At 41.4% G+C, this 21,621-nt stretch overlaps 1 protein-coding gene across 1 annotated transcript; it reads left to right on the top strand.

The window, feature by feature from the left end:
• The first annotated feature begins 633 nt into the window (after positions 1-633).
• On the top strand, positions 634-21,581 carry kif14 (kinesin family member 14). The gene is given in 30 exon segments (XM_061684638.1): positions 634-1,866; positions 2,459-2,579; positions 2,581-2,714; positions 2,814-2,901; positions 4,014-4,112; positions 4,417-4,469; positions 4,552-4,582; positions 5,865-5,972; positions 6,105-6,221; positions 6,403-6,521; positions 8,675-8,847; positions 9,623-9,770; positions 11,902-11,965; positions 12,043-12,227; positions 13,241-13,343; positions 13,483-13,640; positions 14,418-14,565; positions 14,797-14,943; positions 15,200-15,332; positions 15,571-15,664; positions 15,758-15,899; positions 16,365-16,471; positions 17,269-17,369; positions 17,683-17,904; positions 18,273-18,460; positions 18,917-19,069; positions 19,541-19,663; positions 19,834-19,908; positions 20,615-20,765; positions 20,914-21,581. Coding segments are annotated over 30 exon segments (4,899 nt in total). The 5' UTR covers positions 634-814; the 3' UTR covers positions 21,276-21,581.
• The last annotated feature ends 40 nt before the right edge of the window (positions 21,582-21,621 follow it).

The raw sequence follows: 21,621 nt of genomic DNA, 5'->3' as shown, positions 1-21,621 counted from the left end.
ATATTTGGCTACGCTACCTACCTCTGGAGGGGACATCCTCGCTTGTTACGCTTACTCAAGTAATTTTTTTGGAGGACTACTTTTTACTTTTACTTGAGTCACATTATTGTCAAGTAACAGTATTCTTACTTGAGTACAATGTTTGGCTACTCTATTCCCCCCCCCCCACAATGTTTTTTTTGTTTGTTTTTTTGGTCACCTTTTTCATACGTTTGGTGTTTGCATGTATGTGTTGTAAGAACTCCTTTGAAAATGAGATGATGCATCTCAATTGGCTATCCTTGAAATAAACAAAGCCGCAAAGATGCTAGCTAAGAAATAGCACATCGTTTTTCTGGGCTGGAGTGTACCTGTATTATTCCCAGTCCACCAATATATATTTTTTTCCACATAAAAGCACCACAAATTCGACCTACAGATACAAAAATAAATGGTAAATCAGCTATTCAAATCACCTCGTGTTTTTTTTTATAACTGTCAGTACGGTGCTGCCACCTAGTGTCAGTCTGATGTACCTACATCACGTGCGTGAAAATGACGTATTTATTTCGAAGTATCCAACTAGCCAATAAACTGCCGCTGGCGGGTGGGATTTGAAATTGAAGCGGGCGAAGGCGGAAGCGATGAGGACCGCACAAAACAAGACAGTTCACTGGTTTATCACGGACGACTAACCCTTTATTAAAATGAGATTCTGTGACTTTTTGAACTATATTCCGACGTGTGGGTTGGCGGTTTGCATTTGTATATCGTTTTAGGCGAGGTACGTTTTTTTTTTTTTTTTTTCCCATCTTGTTCTTAGCAGTCGTTAAAAATGTCGTTATTCAGCGTACAGACTAAAAAGCATACAACGTACTACGACCATCTAATGTCGACAACCAGGACCCCAGGCAGAGAGTGTTTGGCTGAGAGAAAAACAGTCAAAACTCTCGCCAAGTGTGAGCCGCCACCACCCGAGGACTCTGCGTGTGACGACAGCGATAAAAGCAGCACCTTGAACCGGACGTATGTCGTCTCTACGCTGTCAAAAAGCGGACAGACAGCCTACCGCGGCCGGCTCACTCTTCAGAGGAGGTCACGGCGAAAGACCGGAGCTGATAGAGCGGAGGACACGGTGGTTGAGCCCAGCCGAAATACTTTCACACCAGCTCCGGAGAAGAGAATGACCTTGCAACGGAGGACCAAGACACCCTCCATGGATAAAAGTGCTCAGGCGCCGCGTGTGGTTAGCAGTGTGAGCTCACATGCACGGCCTAAAATCCTCCAGGAATCCAACGGTAGGGCTTCCCCTTTATACCGCTCCATTAGCTTGAGAGAGACTGCAAGTAAGGGCAGTAAGGGACGAGAAGCCGCAAGTGATTTGGGAGCTCAAGGGAAGCTGGCGCACAACAAGACTCCATCCTCCTCGTCCCAGTCACTAACCTCCACAGGTAGGCCGTCCGATGAGCAGGCGCAGACGTTCAAAACCCCCACTAAAACGACACCGTTTGTGAAAATTGCTGCACGGAGAGACGTCTTCGAGAAACTGACTCTGAAAGAAACTCCCAAACCAGTGCAGGTCAAATCAGTAAGTTCAGACAGGTCCAAATCCCGAGTGAGCAAGCAAGCAGAAGACAGTAAATCAGCGCCAGTTCCTCGAACCGTTAAGGCCGGTGTACCTAAAGCCACCACAGCATCACATGTGAGGGGGACTGATGCGGCCTCATGCTTAAAGCCAGAGAACACCAGGACGCCAACAACCTCGTCTGCTCCACCACCTAAACAGTCCTTGCCCCGTCCCACTGAGGCCTCCAAGACTCAAGACTCACTCAAGATGGAGAACAGTGCCGTGACTGTTGCAGTCCGTGTTCGCCCTTTTAATGCCAGGTTTGCTTTTGCATTGTTGCAAGTTTTCTGTCAAAGCAAATGCCAGATCCTTTTAAAATTAGACTCTGTGCTACTTTCTTGCTTTACCTTATTCATAGGAAATTCCGTTAATTTTTCTCTCGTAATTGTGACGAACGTCTGACTCCTGGAACCTTTAATCCAGATCTGCAACAAAGGTTACTTTTCAGTATTCTTCCTTAGCCCATGCTCCACTGTCTGTAAAGTGTGGAATTGAGCACAAGTTCACAACCCAAGAATTAGCAAACTTTGCTAACAAACTCCTCTTTTGTGAAAATAACTACTAGGCAACTGACAATAGCACTGTCTTGATAGAGGCGAAACTATGCATTAATTGACCAACATGTTTTATCAATGGATTTAGTCTGTTCTCTGCATCATACTATCTCCTTCCTGAAAAGTAGTCCCAAAATGCTTACTTTCGACCTTGAAAATGTATGAAATTTCTCACATTATTGAGTGCAACAGCTACTAAAATCCATAACTTCTTTTTTTTTCCCCAAACGCTTTCAATGTGTCTTTACTGGAAACTGTCACAGCTGGACAACCACCTTGTGTTTCTTGCCCATCCTAGAGAGAAGGCAGAAAAGGCCTCACAGGTGATCTTCATAAGTGGCCAAGAGACAGTTGTGCGGCATCCAGACTCTCAACAGAGCTATTCCTTCACCTATGACTTCTCCTTGTGCTCTGTGGATTCGAAGTGATCGCTCCTTTGCCAGCCAGCAGATGGTGTACGAGACTCTGGCGAAACCTCTGCTGCTCTGCGCTTTTGATGGCTTTAACACATGCCTCTTTGCTTATGGCCAAACTGGCTCTGGAAAATCATATACGTGGGTACTTTTCCAGACTTGATTCATTTCCATTCATCTTTTCAGTTCACTTACTCTGTGAATGACTGTCGGGTTTTATTTTAAATGGTTGTTTGGCAGGATGATGGGCTTTGGAGAGGAAGCCGGAGTCATACCTCGCTTCTGCCAGGAACTTTTTTTAAGGCTTTCCTCTATGGAAAATGAACAGGTACTTTGTTATGTGCTTGCATATTTTTGTTGTTTCATTGTAACAGACATTGCAGTTTCACATCGAATCTGTGAGGAATACAGGATTCACCAACCTCTTCATTAGGTACCGATACACCTAATTCACATCTCTCCTCAAATTTTAAATTGATACTCATGTTACCAGACAAACGTTTTAGCACAAATTAATGTGATGTTATTCAACAGTGTAAAAAGTATGTCTGTAAAAAGATGATTAGTGCTCAGTTTGAGAGTGCCAGAGAAGTTAAAACTGTTTATCATTGTGGTTGTGGTCTTCAATGGTGTGCAACTGTACAACTTTGCCTTACGGTTATGGGTACCAAACTTACCATGTTCACTTAAATTAGATGGCATTAGCTGATATAGGCGAGTGGTTGCCAAACCTATTGCGCCAAGTACCACCATCATGACCAACATTAAATGACAGTGGCGTAGTAGGCAGAGGTTTTATTCTTACAAAAATCTTATTAAAATTATTTAATATTATTGTAACTGTAAGCTACTCTTAAATCAAGTTAAACACAACTGAATTGTACCTAACTACTGTGCTGGATTAAAACAAACGTTTAAGCCACTAACATTATGCAGATTTTGAGAATTTGATTCAGTGATTGACTGGAAGGTGGATGACTGGTTAGTACATCTGCCTCACAGTCCTGAGGACCCGGGTTCAAATCCGGCCTCTCCTGTGTGGAGTTTGCATGTTCTCCCTGTGGCTGCGTGGGTTTTCTCTGGGTACTCCGGTTTCATCCTACATCGCCAAAACATGCATGGTAGGTTGATTGAAGACTCTAAATGCCCGTAGCTGTGAATGTGAGTGTGACTGGTTGTTTGTTTCTATGTGCCCTGCGAATTGGCTGGCGACCAGTTCAGGGTGCCTCTCACCCACAGTCAGCTGGGATAGGCTCCAGCACACCCATGAACCTAGTGAGGATAAGCGGTATGGACAGTGAATGAATGATTCAGTGTTTCTTTCACATAAAAACTAGAGGGAGCTTACGTACCACCAGTGGTACATGGCATGTACCACACTTTAAGTCACTGATTTCTGCAAAATAATAGATGATGATGATGATGGTTGTGGCTTCCCAGGTCAAATGTCATGTCGAGATGAGCTACTTTGAAGTCTACAATGAGAAGATCCATGATCTCCTGGTGACCAGAGATGATCCAAACCAGAGGAGGATGCCTGTAAATATTGAGCAAAATTCTACCTTCTAGGAATAAATGTGATCAGAATCATCTTTATTTTCCAAGTATGTCAAAAATACAAAATAAATTTGTCTGATAGTTAGAGCCGCTCTAGTATGACAACAGACAGCCACTGTGACAAAATATACTTTTATGACAAGAGCACACTACAAAGAGTCATTGGTTTCAGGTAAACCACTTCAACTTTAGTTTGGAGCACACCTTTGATTTTAACATGGTTGTGGAGTGGTCATTGGTGAGGTTGTTTTATATCCTTAGAATAAAGGTGAATTTGTTATTTCAGCTGCGGGTGAGGGAGCATCCAATTCATGGACCCTATGTTGCAGAGCTATCTGCGTAAGAACAAATTTTTTTGGTCTTGCATTTAGAATGTTATTGTTCCATGCTGAGAGTAAAATTGCCTTTTGTTTCTTCGCAGGAATGTTGTGGACTCATACAATGACATTCAGGTAAGTTTAGCCATTCGTTTTTATGTGAAATTAATTTACAGTGAATATAAATATAGAGTACAAAAGGGGCCATCAACATTGTGCCTGCAGGCACCAGATTGCACCCAAGGATCACTTGAGCTGCCCGAGGTCCTGTTCTAAAAATAGCTCACCAGGGATGGGACATTGTGATTTCAGAGGAATGTTGTGGAAGTGAACATTTGCATTTTGAGTTTTATACAAAGGAAGTGTTGCATATGTTTGCATGTTTCCTACCTTGTTAAATCATTGTTGATAATTATTGTGAGAAATCATAAACATGATCAGTGTGTTCACATAGTTGAGTATCATTAATTATTAATAATGACATGATTGAAGGTAATTTGAGCAAATTTCCAATTTATCAAACTGTTAGCTCAGTAAATAATCAGTACCCATGAATATGCTCGAATTAAGAAATGTTGTTGACCCCTGTGATAATTTACTGTAGATACTAGTCTTATCAGGCAGATGATGTACAGAAATGTGAGTTTTACGACATCACAGAGGCATCCAACGTGTGTTCAGTGTCTTGCACAGCACCCCATGCCAACCACTGCCAGTTTTACTTAATTGGCCTGAAAACAGGCAGCACGGTGAGCAAGTGGTTAGCATGTCTACCTCACTGTTCTGAGGTTTGGATTCAAATCTCAGCTGTGGCCTTCCTTTGTGGAGTTTGCATGTTCTCCAGTGCTTGTGTGGGTTTTCTCCAGGTATTCTGGCTTCATTCCACATTCCCAAGTCATGTCTTTAGTTTAATTGAAGACAAAATGTTTCATAGGTATGTATGTGCATGGTTGTTTGTCTACATGTGCCCTGCGAATGGCTGGCGAGAGACTACCAGTCCAGGGTGTACCTGCCTCTTGCCTGAAGTCAGCTGGGATAGGCACCAGCTCACACGGGACCCGAATAAGAATAAGTGGTATAGAAAATGGATGGATGGTGTGAAAATTATTTACTTTAAATAACATGCCTTGTTCCTCCACTAGATGGCAGAAGGTACAATTAACCTCTATATCCAAATGTTGTCATTCATACAACACAAATATTTCACTGCGTAATTAAATTTGCCAGTAAATTGAGACGAGATCATTATTTCAGTACAGTGTACACTTTTTGTTCAGTGTTGTGCAGTGCAATTTTGTGCATGTAATGTAAAATATGTGCGTTGGCTCATTAAGGTTTGGGAAACACTGGTGTAGACAACCAGTACTTGCCTGCTTAGGTAGTGATGAAGTAATATCTGGTTGTGACATTTATCCAGGGATGGCTTGAACTGGGAAACAAGCAGAGAGCAACAGCCGCTACCGGGATGAATGATAAAAGCTCCAGATCTCACTCCGTCTTTACCCTTGTTATGACTCAGACTAAGGTGTAGTACTGTACATTATATCCTCAAAATTTTAATGAATTTACAGTTCCTGTAAGCAAATTTGAGAATCTTTTTGGAGGGTGTTGAGTACATCCGTTAAATACGAGTATGGGTGCATGTGCTTGTTCACAGACTGAATTGGTGGAGGGAGAACAACATGACCACAACATCACCAGTAAGATCAACCTAGTGGATTTAGCAGGAAGCGAACGTTCTAACTCCGCACAGACAAGCGGAGATAGACTCAGGGTACAAGTGTACATTCAATCTTTCAATATCAGGATTTGCATTTATAATGTTTTTATCAATTACAAAAGTAATGTGTATAAAATATATATTTTTATTAATCACTGCTGCCTTGATTACTGTTATACGCTTATCTACGTTATGCTTTCTGCCATATAAAGGAAAATGTTCTGTATCCATTTAGGAGGGTGCTAGCATAAACAAATCTCTGCTTACACTTGGAAAAGTCATCTCTGCACTGGCTGAGCAAGCATTAACCAAGAAGGTGGTTTTTATACCCTACAGAGAGTCTGTCCTCACATGGTAAGAGATTGTTTGATTCTATACTAAAATTTATGTCAGATATACACAAAGGGCCATATTCTCCCATGTGCGTAAGTCATAAAAGACTCTCAGCAGCACGCATTCTCCAGTCCTCTCAAATCTGTCATTTACGCACCCTCATGTCAGGTATGTACTCTGGGTGGAGGACCCCTAAAATGTGGGTGTTCCCTGTCAAAGCTGGCCATGTGTGCATTCTCCAGTGGACTGAAGCACTTTTCCTCTTACGCACTACAGAGACTGTAGTGAGTCCAGCGCCCTGTGAAGGTGAAACATATTGCACGTTTTGATTCAGTTGTCTGTCTGCTGACAGCTGATTCGTGCCTATGGTGGAGGAATACACCTAGCCCATAATGCTCACCTACGCTCGCAGACTGCCCAACAGTTGAACGGCCGAACGGGTATTAATTGGTGAAAAATATCGGCACCAGCAGTCTTTTTAAAAAATTTTTTTTTTTTTTTTTTTTTTATATATATAACCACCTCTGCTTGGAGCGTTTCTGCTTCAAACGTGCTGGTCCTGGCTCGGAGTGTTTTTAAAGCGTAGGGCTCCCGCGATTACAACTACAGTCATTGTAATGGTGCAATTTTGAGTTGGATATTGAATCATTTGTTTTTATTTGCTTCTATGTCAGTCTTCACGTACATTAAAGTGACTTGCCCGATCTGTTTTGGATTCAGAATACTTTATTAGTCCCAGAAGGGCAATTCAGTTTTACAATCAACCTTCCCATAGTGCAACAGTTACAACAACAAGGAAATATACTGTATGTACATACACATGTTCAGTATATCAGAATCAGAATCATCTTTATTTGCCAAGTATCTCCAAAAAACACACAAGGAATTTGTCTCCTGTTAGTTGGAGCTGCTCTAGTACAACAACAGACAGTCCATTGACGGAGAACACTTTTGAGACATAAAGACTGAGAAAAACAGTCACTGAGCAATAAAGGGTTGCTAGTTATCTGGTAATGCCGGTACAATTATTATTATTTTTTGACAATTGTGCAAAAAGATGCAGAGTCCTCTAGTACTTAGAGCAGTTTGAATGGACACAGACACACTTCAGGAAATTTTACTAATTAATACCTCATGACATCACCACAACCAGTGACCATACGGCAGAATGGCATGCAGAATGAATGATTGCTGGTCAATCATTTTATATTTTGTGGGTTTAGCAACCTTATGGCAAAAGAGTAGCGCAAGGAAGGTCGGGCACCACCGATCTATAGAATGGAAGGCACACCCCCTTTTTTATTGCTCGACCTCCATACATGCTTTCAGTAATAAGTACAGTATTCAGATTAAATTAGCTTTATTTGAGTTATTTCATTCAGAATCAAATACACGTGCTCCTGCAAAGTGTAGTGTGTTAGAGCAGCACATGTCCTACTGGTGACTGCAAAATCCGCTACTTAAGGTACATACTGGTGACTGCAAAATCCGCTACTTAAGGTATTTCCATATTTAAAGTGTATCTTTTTTTAAATGGCTTTATATGACATTCACAGGAGGAAAGTCTCAGGCATACTTCATGACTCACAGCCAGTGGCCTCAGACTTTCATTAATTAATTATCTGTACCGCTTATCCTCACTAGGTTTGCGGGCGTGCTGGAGCGGGGCATAAGACAGTCAATCGCAGGGCACATATAAACAAACCACCATTCACACTGATATTCACACCTTTGGGCAATTTAGAGTCTTCAATCAACCGACCTTGCATGTTTTTGGGATGTGGGAGGAAACCGGAGAAAACCCACGCAGGCACGGAGAGAACATGCAAACTCCACACAGGAGAGGCCAGATTTGAACTCGGGTCCTGGGAACTGTGAGGCAGATGTGCTATTCATTCGGGCACCATGCCGCTCCTCAGACTTTAATGCGCACAAATTCTCAGGTTACACATTGTGGATGTGTCAGAAGTCTGGACGCGAGAATGCGTGTAGTTGAAAGGTATGAATGCCAGGTGAGTTTAAAAAAATAAAATAAAAATGCGCACGAATGGGAGAATGTGTCGCAATTTTATTACAAGTCATGAAAGAACTTATCATTATTAATCTCTCTGCATTGGACTAGATCAATACATTTAGAACACTACATCTTACAATCGTCTTTACATTTTCATCAGGCTGTTAAAAGAGAGCCTCGGTGGCAACTCTAAGACGGCCATGATTGCCACGCTGAGTCCAGCAAGAAGCAATGTGGAGGAAAGCTTAAGCACTCTTCGCTATGCCCAACAGGCCCGCACAATCATAAATGTGGCCAAGGTCAATGAGGACACGAATGCAAAGCTCATCCGAGGTCAGATATACACATGATGCATTTTAGAACCTACTTGAACCAGTAGACATCTGGGATGCAGTCATTTGAGTGAATGGATTATTTTCATGTAGATTGTGTGGGTGAGCAGTTTTGATCTGTGTTGACTTTGCCACTCACACCTTGCTGCCCAGGGAAAACCAATGTTTATCTTTTGATGCACTGTACTTTGTTCTGCTCCAATATTTTTTTTGTTTCTGTTTTCTCAGTTGTAGACTTTGGTGTAAGTTAAGGATTTTGGCCCTTTCTGATATTTCCTACATTTGTCTGTCTCTGCCTCTGTCTTTCCCCATTCCCTTTCTATATATGAGAATCTTTACTTTTCTGTTTATGTCTTGCTCTTGATCTCCCCTCTCTCCCCCATGCCCTCCTGTCTGTCCATCTATCCATCACCAGCTTATGCCCTACCCACTTCAATTAATGGCCGGGCCCTGACCTTGCCTCCGGGCCATATTTATGCACTGTCAGCTGCACATGGCAGATAGCTGTCATGCAAGTATTATTTTTCATTAGATCATCAGGCTCCTGTTTGACATTTTTAGCACGAAGAGGAGCTAATGCTGTGGATTTCGTTCACGTCCCCTGACACAGTATGATACTCAAAGTGCATGCAACTCTGAGGTTACAATTTGGGTCAATGTTAGGTCCATAATCTTCTTTTGATGAGCTGAACTTTATTTGCAGTCACCTGTTGAGTAACTTTGTGATTGCATATAGACATGAATACATTTACGCAATACTTTGGCATGCTGCTCAGAGTTGAAGGCGGAGGTGGAGAAGCTGCGAGCGGCCCAGGCGAGCACCCGGGGTATCGAACCAGAGCGGGTCAGGCTGTTCCAGCAGGAGATCACTGCACTGAAGAACAAACTCTGCCAGCAAGAGAGAGAGCTGTTAGAGGCCAACAGGTCAGCATTATGGCAATAACCATGACCATTAATTATATTCACCTGACAGGGCTCTACACAAAGATTTGCACTAGTAGCACCGGTGCGACCCACGTTTTCAGTTGGTAGCACCGGTGCGACCCACGTTTTCAGTTGGTAGCACCGGTGCGACCCACGTTTTCAGTTGGTAGCACCCTTTTTTGAGGAGGTACAACATGACCATGGCATACCATGGTTGCATATGAAGTAAGGGTTGACAGCGAGTCGATATATTTGCAAAATATCCGCAACAAGCAGTGGCTGACAAAACGGGTAAATTAAATAAAACGAAGAACAACAAAGGCTTTACTTGTATTTGCTCATTTGTTCGACTTGGAGAGGCCATTTCTTATAGTGAGGGCTCCTAACCCTCTTCCCTTGGGGGAAAAACACTTAATTTTGAGCATTACCACAAACATATGATTGACATACATTTAAAAACAGTTGCATAAGGGTACCACCACCATATAAAAGTATCATTTATGATTATTCGCACAGTTTTGAAAATTATTTACTTGCAGAACAAACCAATTTCCCTATTTAAAATCATACAGTACATGGGTAGATTACGACTACTGCAATTATTATTACCCATCCATCCATTTTCCACATATCCGAGGTTGATTCGCGGGGGCTTTAGCAGGGAAGCCCAGACTTCCCTCTTCCAAGCCACTTCATCCAGCTCCTCCGGGGGGGATCCTGATGTGTTCCCATGACAGCCGGGAGACTGTCCAGCGTGTCCTGGGTCGTCACCGGGGTCTCCTCCTGGTTGGACGTGCCCAGAGCACCTTACTAGGGAGGCGTCCAGGAGGCATCCTAATCCGATGCCTGATCCACCTCACGTGGCTCCTCTCAATATGGAGAAGCATCGGCTCTACTGGATGATTGAGCTTCTCACCCTATCTCTAAGGGAGAGCCCGGACACCCTGCGGGGGAAACTCATTTCGGCCGCTTGTAGCCGGGTTCTTGTTCTTTCGATCAAGACCCACAGCTCGTGACCTTACGTGAGGGTACGAATGTAAATCGACCGGTAAATTGGGAGCTTCGCCTTTCGTCTTAGCTCCTTCTTCACCACAACGGACCAATACAAAGTCCGCATGACTGCAGACGCTGCAGCGATCTGCCTGTCAATCTGCCCTTCCATTCTTTCCACACTCACGAACAAGACTCAAAGATATTTGAACTCCTCCACGTCAGGCAGGATCTCATCTGGAGAGGGCACTTCACCCTTTTCTGACTGAGGACCATGGTCTCAGATTAGGAGGTTCTGATTTTAATCCCAACCGCTTCACACTTGGCTGCGAACCGCTCCAGTGAGAGTTTGAAATCACTGCTTGATGAAGCCAACAGAACCATATCATCTGCACAAAGCTGAGATGCAACCAGACCCCCTCTATGTCTCTGCTTCGCCTAGAAATTTAAAAAAGTTCTGAACAGAATCGGTGACAAAGGGCAGCCTATGCAGAGTCCAACCCTCACCTGATACGAATGAGACTTACTGCCGGTAATGCGGCCCAAACTCTGACACCGCTCATACAGGGACCGCGCAGCCCGTATCAGGGAGTTCGGTAACCCACACTCATGAAGCACCCCCAACAGGACTCCCCGAGGGACACTGTCAAATGCGTTCTTCAAGTCCACAAAACACATGTACACTGGTTGGCCGAACTTCCGTGCACCCTTGAGGACCCTGCCGAGGGTGTAGAGCTGGTCCACTGTTCCACGGCCAGGACGAAAACCACACTGCTCCTCCTGAATCTGAGATTTGACTTCCTGACGGAACCTCCTCTCCAGCACCCCTGAATAGACCTTTTTTTTTTTTTTTAAATTGAAAAATTTATTGCTCAATGTCAAATGATGGTTTTGAAAAATGGTGCTTGTTGTAAAATTAACAATTGAAAGCATTATTAGTTTTGACCACAGATGGATTTATTCTTGAGTTAAAAAAAAAACACTGTACACTATTTACACTTTGTCAGATTTTTCTTCTATTTTGAACCAAGTGAAACGAGTTGATTTGTGATACTATAGATACTAGTGACAATGAAAAAAAATACTTTGAAATGCTTTTTCTTATTAAAAAAATATATATATATATACTGTATATTTATAGGGAATGGAGAGAGAAACTCGAGCAAGCTGAAATACGTAAACGTGAAGAAACAAAAGAGTTGCAGGTATGTTTCCCTGAACAGAAAATTAATTGTTCCTAACTGCTAAATGCAATGTTATCTTTTGCTCTGCTTGTCTGCAGAAATCAGGCGTGACGTTTAAAGTGGATAACAGTCTCCCCAATCTGGTTAACCTGAACGAGGACCCTCAGCTCTCTGAGATGCTTCTCTACATGATAAAAGAGGGTCAAACCACAGTTGGCAAACTGAAGTCTGAATGCACACATGACATCCAGCTGACTGGAGCCCTCATTGCTGACCAGCACTGGTGAGGATGAACTCAAATGCTCATCAGCTGCAACATTAGGTACACCTGCTTAAACTGACTTCATGTTAAGTAGCTAAATTAGCTGACCAAAATGTATCTCACTTTGAGGCACTGTAAATCTAGACTAATGGCAACAATTATAGTATATAACATTCATAATTAAAATGTAATGCCATTGATTAGAGACCACCTCCAAGGCCATGGCTAAACAATCAGAATTTGCATCAGCAAGATTTTTTTCATACATGAGCTTTCATGAAGATTTTTGATATGATTAAATTAAAGATAACCTAACAGTGTGTCTGTGAGCTTTTGCAACACTGGATGTGGTGAGCTCATGGTGCCCCTGTGGCTTCTTGGTGATGGGGTTCTCATAGTTCATTGGATTCTGTGTCCTGGGGGCTTGCCTTGTTTAGGGGGCAGCATGGGCTGAGCACCTTGCTGAAGTCTGCATAATCTTAGCCCAATACATTTTCAACCACTCCGACCCAATCTTCAGTACTGGTTGGGCCCCAGAATTAGTTGTGTAGTGTTTGCAGCTACAACTGATCTATGTATAGATATGAGGACTTCTGTATTTGGTGGTAGCAGGGGATGCTTGTAGTACAAATCAGTCTACTGCTCAAAGGCCTGTCTTCCTTAACGTTTCTGCCAGTCTTTGTTTGCTTTGGTTTGCTCTTGCCACAGTGTATCACACCCTTTCTTGTTGAGATAGTTTTTAGCTTCAAATAATAAAAAAAACAAGCGTTTTGCCTTTCATTTTTTAGTTTTGTAAGTTCAGAGAAGGTAGGGATACTGTGGGTCACCACTCGCACAGAGAAATAAAACGCTGTAAGACAAAACAAAATAATTTCTCTTTAATATCTGATATTTTTTTTTAGAACCATACACCAACAATTGAAAGATAAAAAGAAAAACAAAATGCATATCTGGTAATGTGAGGAAGAAAATACCAATGCCATACCTTTATCTGATCCATGTTGAAATTTTAATAGATTTATTTCTTGTCATAGTATTATAACCAACACCCACGGTACCGTCAGCATCACTCCCATGGAAAAGGCCAAGACCTTTGTGAATGGAAACTTAATATCAGAATCCACTGTTCTGCACCATGTAAGTATGCAAAATAGCTCCCATTTTACTTGAAAGTGAATGTCATTATCTGTGCAAACCTTGTGCAAACTCTTTATGATCTGAATTAAGACAGTTTACCATCCTGTCTATACATCTATTTCTTCATTTCTGTCTCTAGGGAGACAGGGTGATTCTCGGTGGAGACCATTACTTGCGTTTCAACCATCCAGCAGAGGTGCAGAGTGGAACGCGGGTATCATGTTGGAGTGGTGCAGGTGACGGCCACAAAGACTTTGAGTTTGCCAAGAATGAACTGCTTGCAGCTCAGAGAGCTAAGTAAGTGTAAAGGGCACAACACAAGTGGGTATATTTTTTCGAAGGCAACTTCTGTTTATCCCGAATGAAGTATCTGTGTTTGAGAGGAATTCCCTTCTAAGCCCATACATGCAAATCAATGATTTGGCAGCTAGATCCATTCAATACATCCACCATCAACACACAGAAGTAATTGTGAGTATTACTCCACGGCGGAGTAATATGCGGCCTGAGGTTCTGCCTGTGTGGCCGAAGTCACAGGAGTTGACGAGACCAGAAAAAAAACTCCTCCGCTTCTGCTGATAATAAGTCACGGTACTTTTACTCCGTTACAATGATCTAAATGTCGCTCGCTACTTTTATTTACCAATTATTTCTTATTTATCAACTATTTTGTGTGCGAGACTTCGACTTCCGCATCGGGTGCTGTTTGCGTCATCCAATTTAAGCGCTAATGACGTTTAAGTCTAGTTCACCAATTAAACGACATAAAGTCACATGACCTTGGGCTTCCTGGACATAGGTATTTGCACTAGATAAGCCTTCCCCGCTGATCGTCGTGCGCGCGTGGTGGCCATGTTGGGAAGGTCGTCGTTACCATGAAGGCAAACGGCGCGCTACTCTTGTTTACATTTAGATGAACAAAAACAACAGCTTTCATGTATTGTAGTATTTGTCTGGCACTGTCTTCCCAAACGTGGATATTTCAGCTCCCTTATAACTTGAGAAAACATCGTCCTGTGTTTTTTTTTTTTTGTCACCCTTTTCATGCCTGTAAGCCATATTTTCGTCTCCCAGGCTGGAGGCAGAAATTGAAGAGGCTCAAGTGAAAGCCAAAAAGGAAATGATGCAGGGAATCCAGATGGCCAAGGAGGTTGCTCAAAAAGAGCTGTCTGACCAGAAGACCCTCTATGAGGACAGGATCCGAGCAATGGAAAAAGTGCTGGTACAGGATGTGTCCTTTTGTCTCTGGCCATAAGGAGGAAAAGTCATCAAAAGTTATTTACACTCGCCACAGTTAATTAGTTGTTTTCTAGTCGTAATAATTGTAATTTTACTGATTTTTGACCCACCCTCATGGACTCTTGCTGTGGTATTGCTTGTCTTTTGGACAAACATATGCTTGCTCTGCCTTTTCCACTAGTCCTGAGTTCTACCAAAAATGTCATTCATTCAGAACGAGGAAAATGAGCGTAAGCGTCTCCAGGAGCTCACGCAGCAAAGGGTAGCCAGCCAGATGGAAGAACTGAAGATGGCCAATATGGAGTTGGAGCAGGAGGTGGACTCCCAGAAGAAACGCCTCCGTCTCCACATGGAGGCCCAGGTCAGGGTTTAGACTAACACTTACACTTGAAAGTGGAAAGTTGGCTGGTAATGTGTAGTATAGGTTATAGCCACCAAAATGTGGAAAAACATTCCCACACAGACCATTGTTGGCTCTTTTTAAATAACAGTGGCATGAGGAGCTATGGCCAAATGTATGCGATAAAAGTTAAAGAGCCTTGTTTTAGTCTTCTATCAATATCAGAACTTAAATGACACCACATATTTCAAATATTTATCACCATTTATCACTTAAGGTGATGGAGCAACACCACGTGTGTCAAGCGAAGATTGTTGAAGCATTGGAAGTCGAGAAAAGAAAGCTCAGCAAAGATCTTGAAGAGATGCAGCAGAAACGAGCTAAGAGGTTAATCCACACTCCAAGAGATGGTGAGTCGTTTTCAGATTAGTAGTAACTGCCCACCTTCATGAGTAAAGTCAGTCTTCTATCCAGAATCTGATACTAACAGTTGAAGACATAAGTAAATGCATGTTTTCACCTTTTAGTTTTTAATGACAAGTAAAATGATGATTATTGTACTAAAACTTAGTTTTACAATATTGTATTATGCAATACAATAGAACACTATTTTACTATATTTATCAAAGTCTCATGTCTTTATTGCAGCCTCTTCACGCTGGGATGCTATGAAACTCTCCTTGATGATTGAAGAAGCCAATAAGATCAGTGCTAACTTAAAGAAAAACACTGTCTTCAGCAGGTATTCAAAATCACATACCATACTGTACACAAAAAAATATTGTTGTTTTTATTGGTAGTACAGAGGTACATTTTAGTATTACTGTGCTTGTAGACATGAGAGCTCCAACGGTGGAGTCTCAGGCCAAGGGGATGTATTGCAAGTGCGGGTCCAAAACACAAAGCTTGGGATCTCTACTTTCTGGAACCTGGACACGTTTCAAAACAACATGGCTGCCATGAGAGAAATGGAACAGGTTATTTTTACATTCTAACAATAGTTTAAGAAATCCCAATCAAATTGCACCCTAATACCATATAATAGAGCAGTAATTCTCAACCAGTGTGCCGGGAGCGCTCTTCAGGTGTGCTGTGGGAAATTATACAATTTTAGTTAATTGCTCAAAAAGTTATTTATTTACAAGCAATAATGTATCTTTGTTCATCTGTTTATGCCAGTGATGCATAGTGACAGACAGAACAGATAAATGCTCTTCAATTAGATGGCAGGAAGTACATAAAGTAATTAATGTGTCCACATTCTGTGACATTTATGTTTGTTGGTGTACTGTGAGATTTTTTCAATTGTAAAATATGTGCCTTGGCTCCATAAAGGTTGGAAATCACTGTAATAGAGCCATGATTATAGGCTCAAAGTGTTGCCAGTTTCTTAATCTGGGTGTTTGAGGAGAATTTTTTTATTTTTTGGGGGGTGGGAATAGGGTGATCCTGCTTCTAAAGATGATGACGTGTTTGATGCCCCTGATGATGAATGGGAACAAGATATATCATCTTCCTCTGCTTCGTCTTCCACCTTCTCCCGTCGAAGGTAATTATTCAACTTCCTGCTCTTTTCCTCCATTTCATCAACCCATTTTATTGTAACTACCCCTTTACTGCCTTTATTTCCACATTTTCCCTTATTGGGACAGTGAAGCCAATATTTTTTTTGCTCAAGACTGAAAAACATTTCTGTTCCTACAACAATAGAAGATGACACCTTTTGTTTGAAACCACCAAGTTACATATGAGCAAGAGTACTGGAGCATGCCCTGGTGTGTCCTATTTATTACATGTATTACTTAATCAATAAATAGTTTCAGTTTTGAGATTTTCCTGTCAAAACTACATTTACAATAGTTAGTGGTGGTAAATGGGCTTTCACTTGCCTAACACTTTTTTACCTTCAAGGTACTCAAAGCGCTATAACACTGTCCTCATTCACATACTGATGACACAGCAACTGGGGGTTCAGTATCTAGTTTAACACTGTTCAGATCATAACTGTTTTCATGATGCCAGAGGTTTTAGAGCAGGAGGGCTCAATGTTCCAGTATATTTGGAGGGAAGTGTATGTGACACACAGACACATGCAGAACTTCTAATCTTCCCATGTGATTATTATTCTTGTCACTATGCTAAGCTTTCACTAATTCTCCTCTAGTTGGAAGCCAAATGAAACCTGAGATGGGCTCTATGGTCTTTAATTCGTTCTCAATCTTTAAATCTACAGTATGGTGTACTTCTATTTTTGTGCAACTAGGTTTTGATAATCTTCATGACAAATGTTCGTAATCATGTCATGTTTATAATCGGATGACATTACGTTATTTATGTTTTGTTCAGGAGCAGGAGTCTATTAAAGGGCAAGAGAATCTCAGGACGTCTTTATGAGATCCGAGTCCATCCGATTCAGAGCCTCTTAAAGGGCTCCTCCCAATCTGATGGTAAGTCTGCCAATTCACAATGACTTATTTTCTTGATCGTGTTTTCCCATTTTAAATGTATAAACCACGCGAGTAAATTCTCTGGTAGGATAGTCTGGGAATTGGGAAAATGTACATTCCCAAACTCTGCAACAGCTTCCACTTCTTCTTTTGAAGGTAAAATGCAAGCCAAGGGTGTTGCCACTTGAAATAAAAACTGAGTCCTGGAGGATAATGTGACAAATTGAGTTTTGAATATGATATGGTGTTGTAAAAAAGGCTCTCTGGTGAAGTCATCTTTTCTCACCCCAAGTGATCACTGTGTCTCTCCCAGGGTTAATGGGTGTTGCCTCTGCACAGTCCAGCACTACAGAATCTGCCATGCCTGGTATCTGCAAGATGTTGGTGGGCCAATCCTTGGCCCGTCTGCGTGGTTTTGGAGGCACTGAAGAAAGCTTGGCTGATAGGTTGGCCTCAGATCTGCACTGCGTATACACAGCTATCCAGACCATATCTGGACTGTATGACAGTTTAGATGATGACAGCCAACAGAATGGTGAGTCAACCATGGCTGTTCACATTGAATTCACATTATATTGCCGAGCAGGGGTAAAATAAACGAAATCCATCCAGATGTAGAAGAGTGGCATTTTAACATCTAAATCCACACAGAACTGATTTTCATGGACCAAGTGAATGCTATTCCATCATATCCTAAAATTATGAGGCCATTTTACTCACACAGAAGCTTGAAGAAAGCCATTTACTGAAAAGACAAAAAAACACAACACAACTCGGTGTATTAATGAAGAAGTAAAATGAAGTTAGCGAAAGTAATACACTGGTAATAACTGTCATGACAATTGACTGGCATTTCTAATCTTCATAAACTGATTTTATTTTTCATTTTTTCTCCCTCTCCAGTGTTTGTGTGCAACTTGTTAGCTCAGACTCAGCTGATCAAGGCCACTGCAGCTACAGAGAGTGCAGTGTTTGTCATCACACAGTGGTTGGCCAGTGTGAAAGTGTCCTCTGGCCCACTCTACACTCTTGCTGAGGAACTAAAAAGCCAAGTCAAGAAGATGGGAGGATTCCTCCAGTTGCTTATTCAAGTGAACATAAACAAACTACTTCACTCTTCAGTCTTGTACTTGTCATAGCAATTATACAGTACATCAATTAATTGAGTATGAAAAATCTTAGCTGGCAAATTTAATTTTGGTGTAGGGTGGTTATAAAAATTCAAAGCATTGATTGACGGGTCTTGGCTCTGAGCTGTTTGAGCTGTGTCTATGGAAATGACTAAGCAGAGGGAATTGTCAACCTTGAGCCTCAAACAGAACATGAATATATGGAAAATGGAACTAAATTCCTTATGAGCCTCAGTACCTAAACACAAATTTCATACACGTTTTTCATACATTTTCATTTATTTACAGAGCTCCACAGAATATTCCACCTGTTTTGTTAGCTTGTTTGCATTGATTCACTGCTAAATCATTGCAAATTCCACCTGTTATTTTTGGGCATACTCGCTGTTCACTGAAAATGAATATCTCCTTGTTTAGGGTTGTGAATCTGAGATCACATCAATGGTGGCCGAAGCACGGAAGAAGAGTAGTCAGTGCCTGGGTGCAGCATTGTTTGTACTTTGCCACCTAGCGGTATTGTCAGGCATGCCGCTCAATGTTATGGAGCTGGGTATCCAGGCCACAGGCAAGGTAAAAGCACCATTAATACCACAGTAGCATCTGGCTCTGGGATTTACTGTAATTAAAACCAAATACAACAATACCTAGGAATAGAATATTAGCGAGATGAAGCTCAGAGCTAATAAGACATTGGAATATGTAAGGTTATTGAATGATAATGCCATGTCATATAATAAAGTTCAAATTGCAGTGTGTATACTATTTAAATACATCTGCTTATAAATATATTACGCATCTTAGTGGAGAAATCCAGAGCACAATGTTTTCATGTTTTTAAAGTTGCAAATTTAAAATCTATATCCATTTTTGCTTAATTTATGAGCGGATAACACATGACTCTTGATGATGAAATGAAGGCATGCATGAGGCAGCTCTCTGGTGCTGATCCAAATTTGGATTATTTTTGTGCCTTGGTCTGTGCTTTTCAGGTTGCCATTCTACACAGTTTTCTCTGATGTGACTACTGTACGGATTTTTCAGGAATCATTTGTAGGGTTTCTACTGAAAGGGACAGTTAAAGGTGTCCACTCCGTCCTAGAAGACAGCCTCATCACCGCCAAAGAAATATTGAGAGAGGCTCAGCTGGCTCATACAAGGAACACAGTAAGATCGAACACATTTTTTGGATTGCTTAACCTTCCTCTTATTTGTTACAGAATTGTATTTTGATTAGTTTCAGAATTATTACATTAGTTGTCATTTAATTAGCTATGTTTAATGTAATCTACTAACCAGCGCAATCCAGTAAACATGTCATCGATATCTATTTACAGGTGCTGCAGTGCCTCAAGTCCAAGACTCTTGATTTAGCCCACTCAATGCAGAACTACATTAACTGTCGCATCACGGTGAGTTTGAACTCATCTCAACTATGCTAACGTATTGAAACCTGTGTGTTGACATTTATTTCTTCAAGCTTAATTAGAAAAGTATGTAGATTCCTGGCCTCTAAAAGTATTGGAACGGCAAGGTCAATTCCTTTGTTTTTGTTGTGTATGGTTTCCGATCAAAAAGATGAATATGAGACGAAAGTTAAGAATTTCAGCTTTATTTCATGGTATTTACATCTAAATGTGTTAAACAACTCAGGACAGAGTGCCTTTTGTTTGAACCCACTCACTTTTCAAGTGGGCAAAAGTATTGGAACGTGGCTGATGAGTGTTTCGAGTTGATCAGATGTTGCCTCTTAGATTGATCAATGCCGCAGCACAGTGGTTGGTAATCACTGGTTGATTCTACAAGTATTGTTTTTTTTCACATTTGGTTTTAGTCAGAATCCAGCTATTGATGATGTAATGAAAATTATCAGGGGGGGGAAAAAACTTCTTTTCAATTGATTTGAACGAAAGGTTTCTCTGTATCGAGTGTGACGCGGTTAATGTCAAATCAAGTTCGATAATCCTCTGTTCCATTTTAGAGGAATTTTAATTCAATGTTCTTATGAACATTTAAAACGTTTAGGTGGATGTCTGCACTTCATTCATTATATCAAAATGTCTTTATTTTTTCATTTTTTGTGTGTGTGGGGGGGGGCATGTTTATTATGTTAACCAGGAGTATGAAAATAACCCGGAGGATGGGGAAGAAAGAGAGCAAGAGGCTTCAGCTTCCAAACTGCAGACTTTGAGGGTTACAGCAGCCACATTGTTCAATTTAAACCAAGCCATCAGGCAGCTGCACTGCTCTTTGTCTAACACACTGAGAGGTGAGATTTCTGATGAATGCAAACGGCCACGTGTGCACATGAAATGCACTCAAATGTTATGATATGACTGAAAAGTTTATTGAATTTCACAATGTTGATAATTGTTGTAGAGACTTTCCAGTCTTAACTGCTTGCAACCATTCCCCAGGGAAAGATAGACCCTCTAAATTCACCAGCTTTAAAGAGCTCATCTCTTCTTCTGCCAAGACTGTTGATGAGGTTATCAGTGGTCTCGCCAAGAGAGAAGTTGGGCTTTCTCTGCATCCTCCCTCTAGGCAGACTCTGATGGCTGCACAAGATGAGCTGCACTGTGCCCTGCAGTCTCTGACTTTGCCCTGGGACCAGCAGGAGGCTGTCGAGAGCAGTAACACCGGCACGTCAGAAGAAAGCAAAGCTGATCAGAGCGAATTTGGCACCTTTCACTGTACTGATAGAAGTCGAGGCATTAATACGTTTGTATATTCCCTCCCTGCGAGTGTTAAGTCCAATGGTAGCCCACGTTGGGTGTAATAACAATGCTGTGGGAGAGGAAATTCAGACTTTTATACAATAATATAAATCTTCCCCCCCCTCAGCATAATAAATCTGACAACAGAGGCAGTTGCCACTGCTTTAGTTTCTCCATCCAAGTCAACACAAAAAAAAATTGCAATCGCAAAATAATGTTTTCTGTGTTTCAAAATGTGCTTTTTGGTATTTTTATGCATACATGGATAGTTTATAACACTTTAGATATAATGTAAAAAGAACTACTGATACGTGGCTATTGTATCAGGGGGCCTTCCCGAAATTTAAATTGTGACTAATGTTGTGACAAATAATAAAACTCAATAAAAGGTTCCATAATTCCAAGATT

The sequence above is a fragment of the Phycodurus eques genome, chromosome 8 (assembly GCF_024500275.1).
Source record: "Phycodurus eques isolate BA_2022a chromosome 8, UOR_Pequ_1.1, whole genome shotgun sequence".
Lineage (NCBI taxonomy): Eukaryota > Metazoa > Chordata > Actinopteri > Syngnathiformes > Syngnathidae > Phycodurus > Phycodurus eques.
The sequence above is the reverse complement of the archived record's forward strand: the minus strand, read 5'-3'. Positions and strand labels throughout refer to the sequence as shown.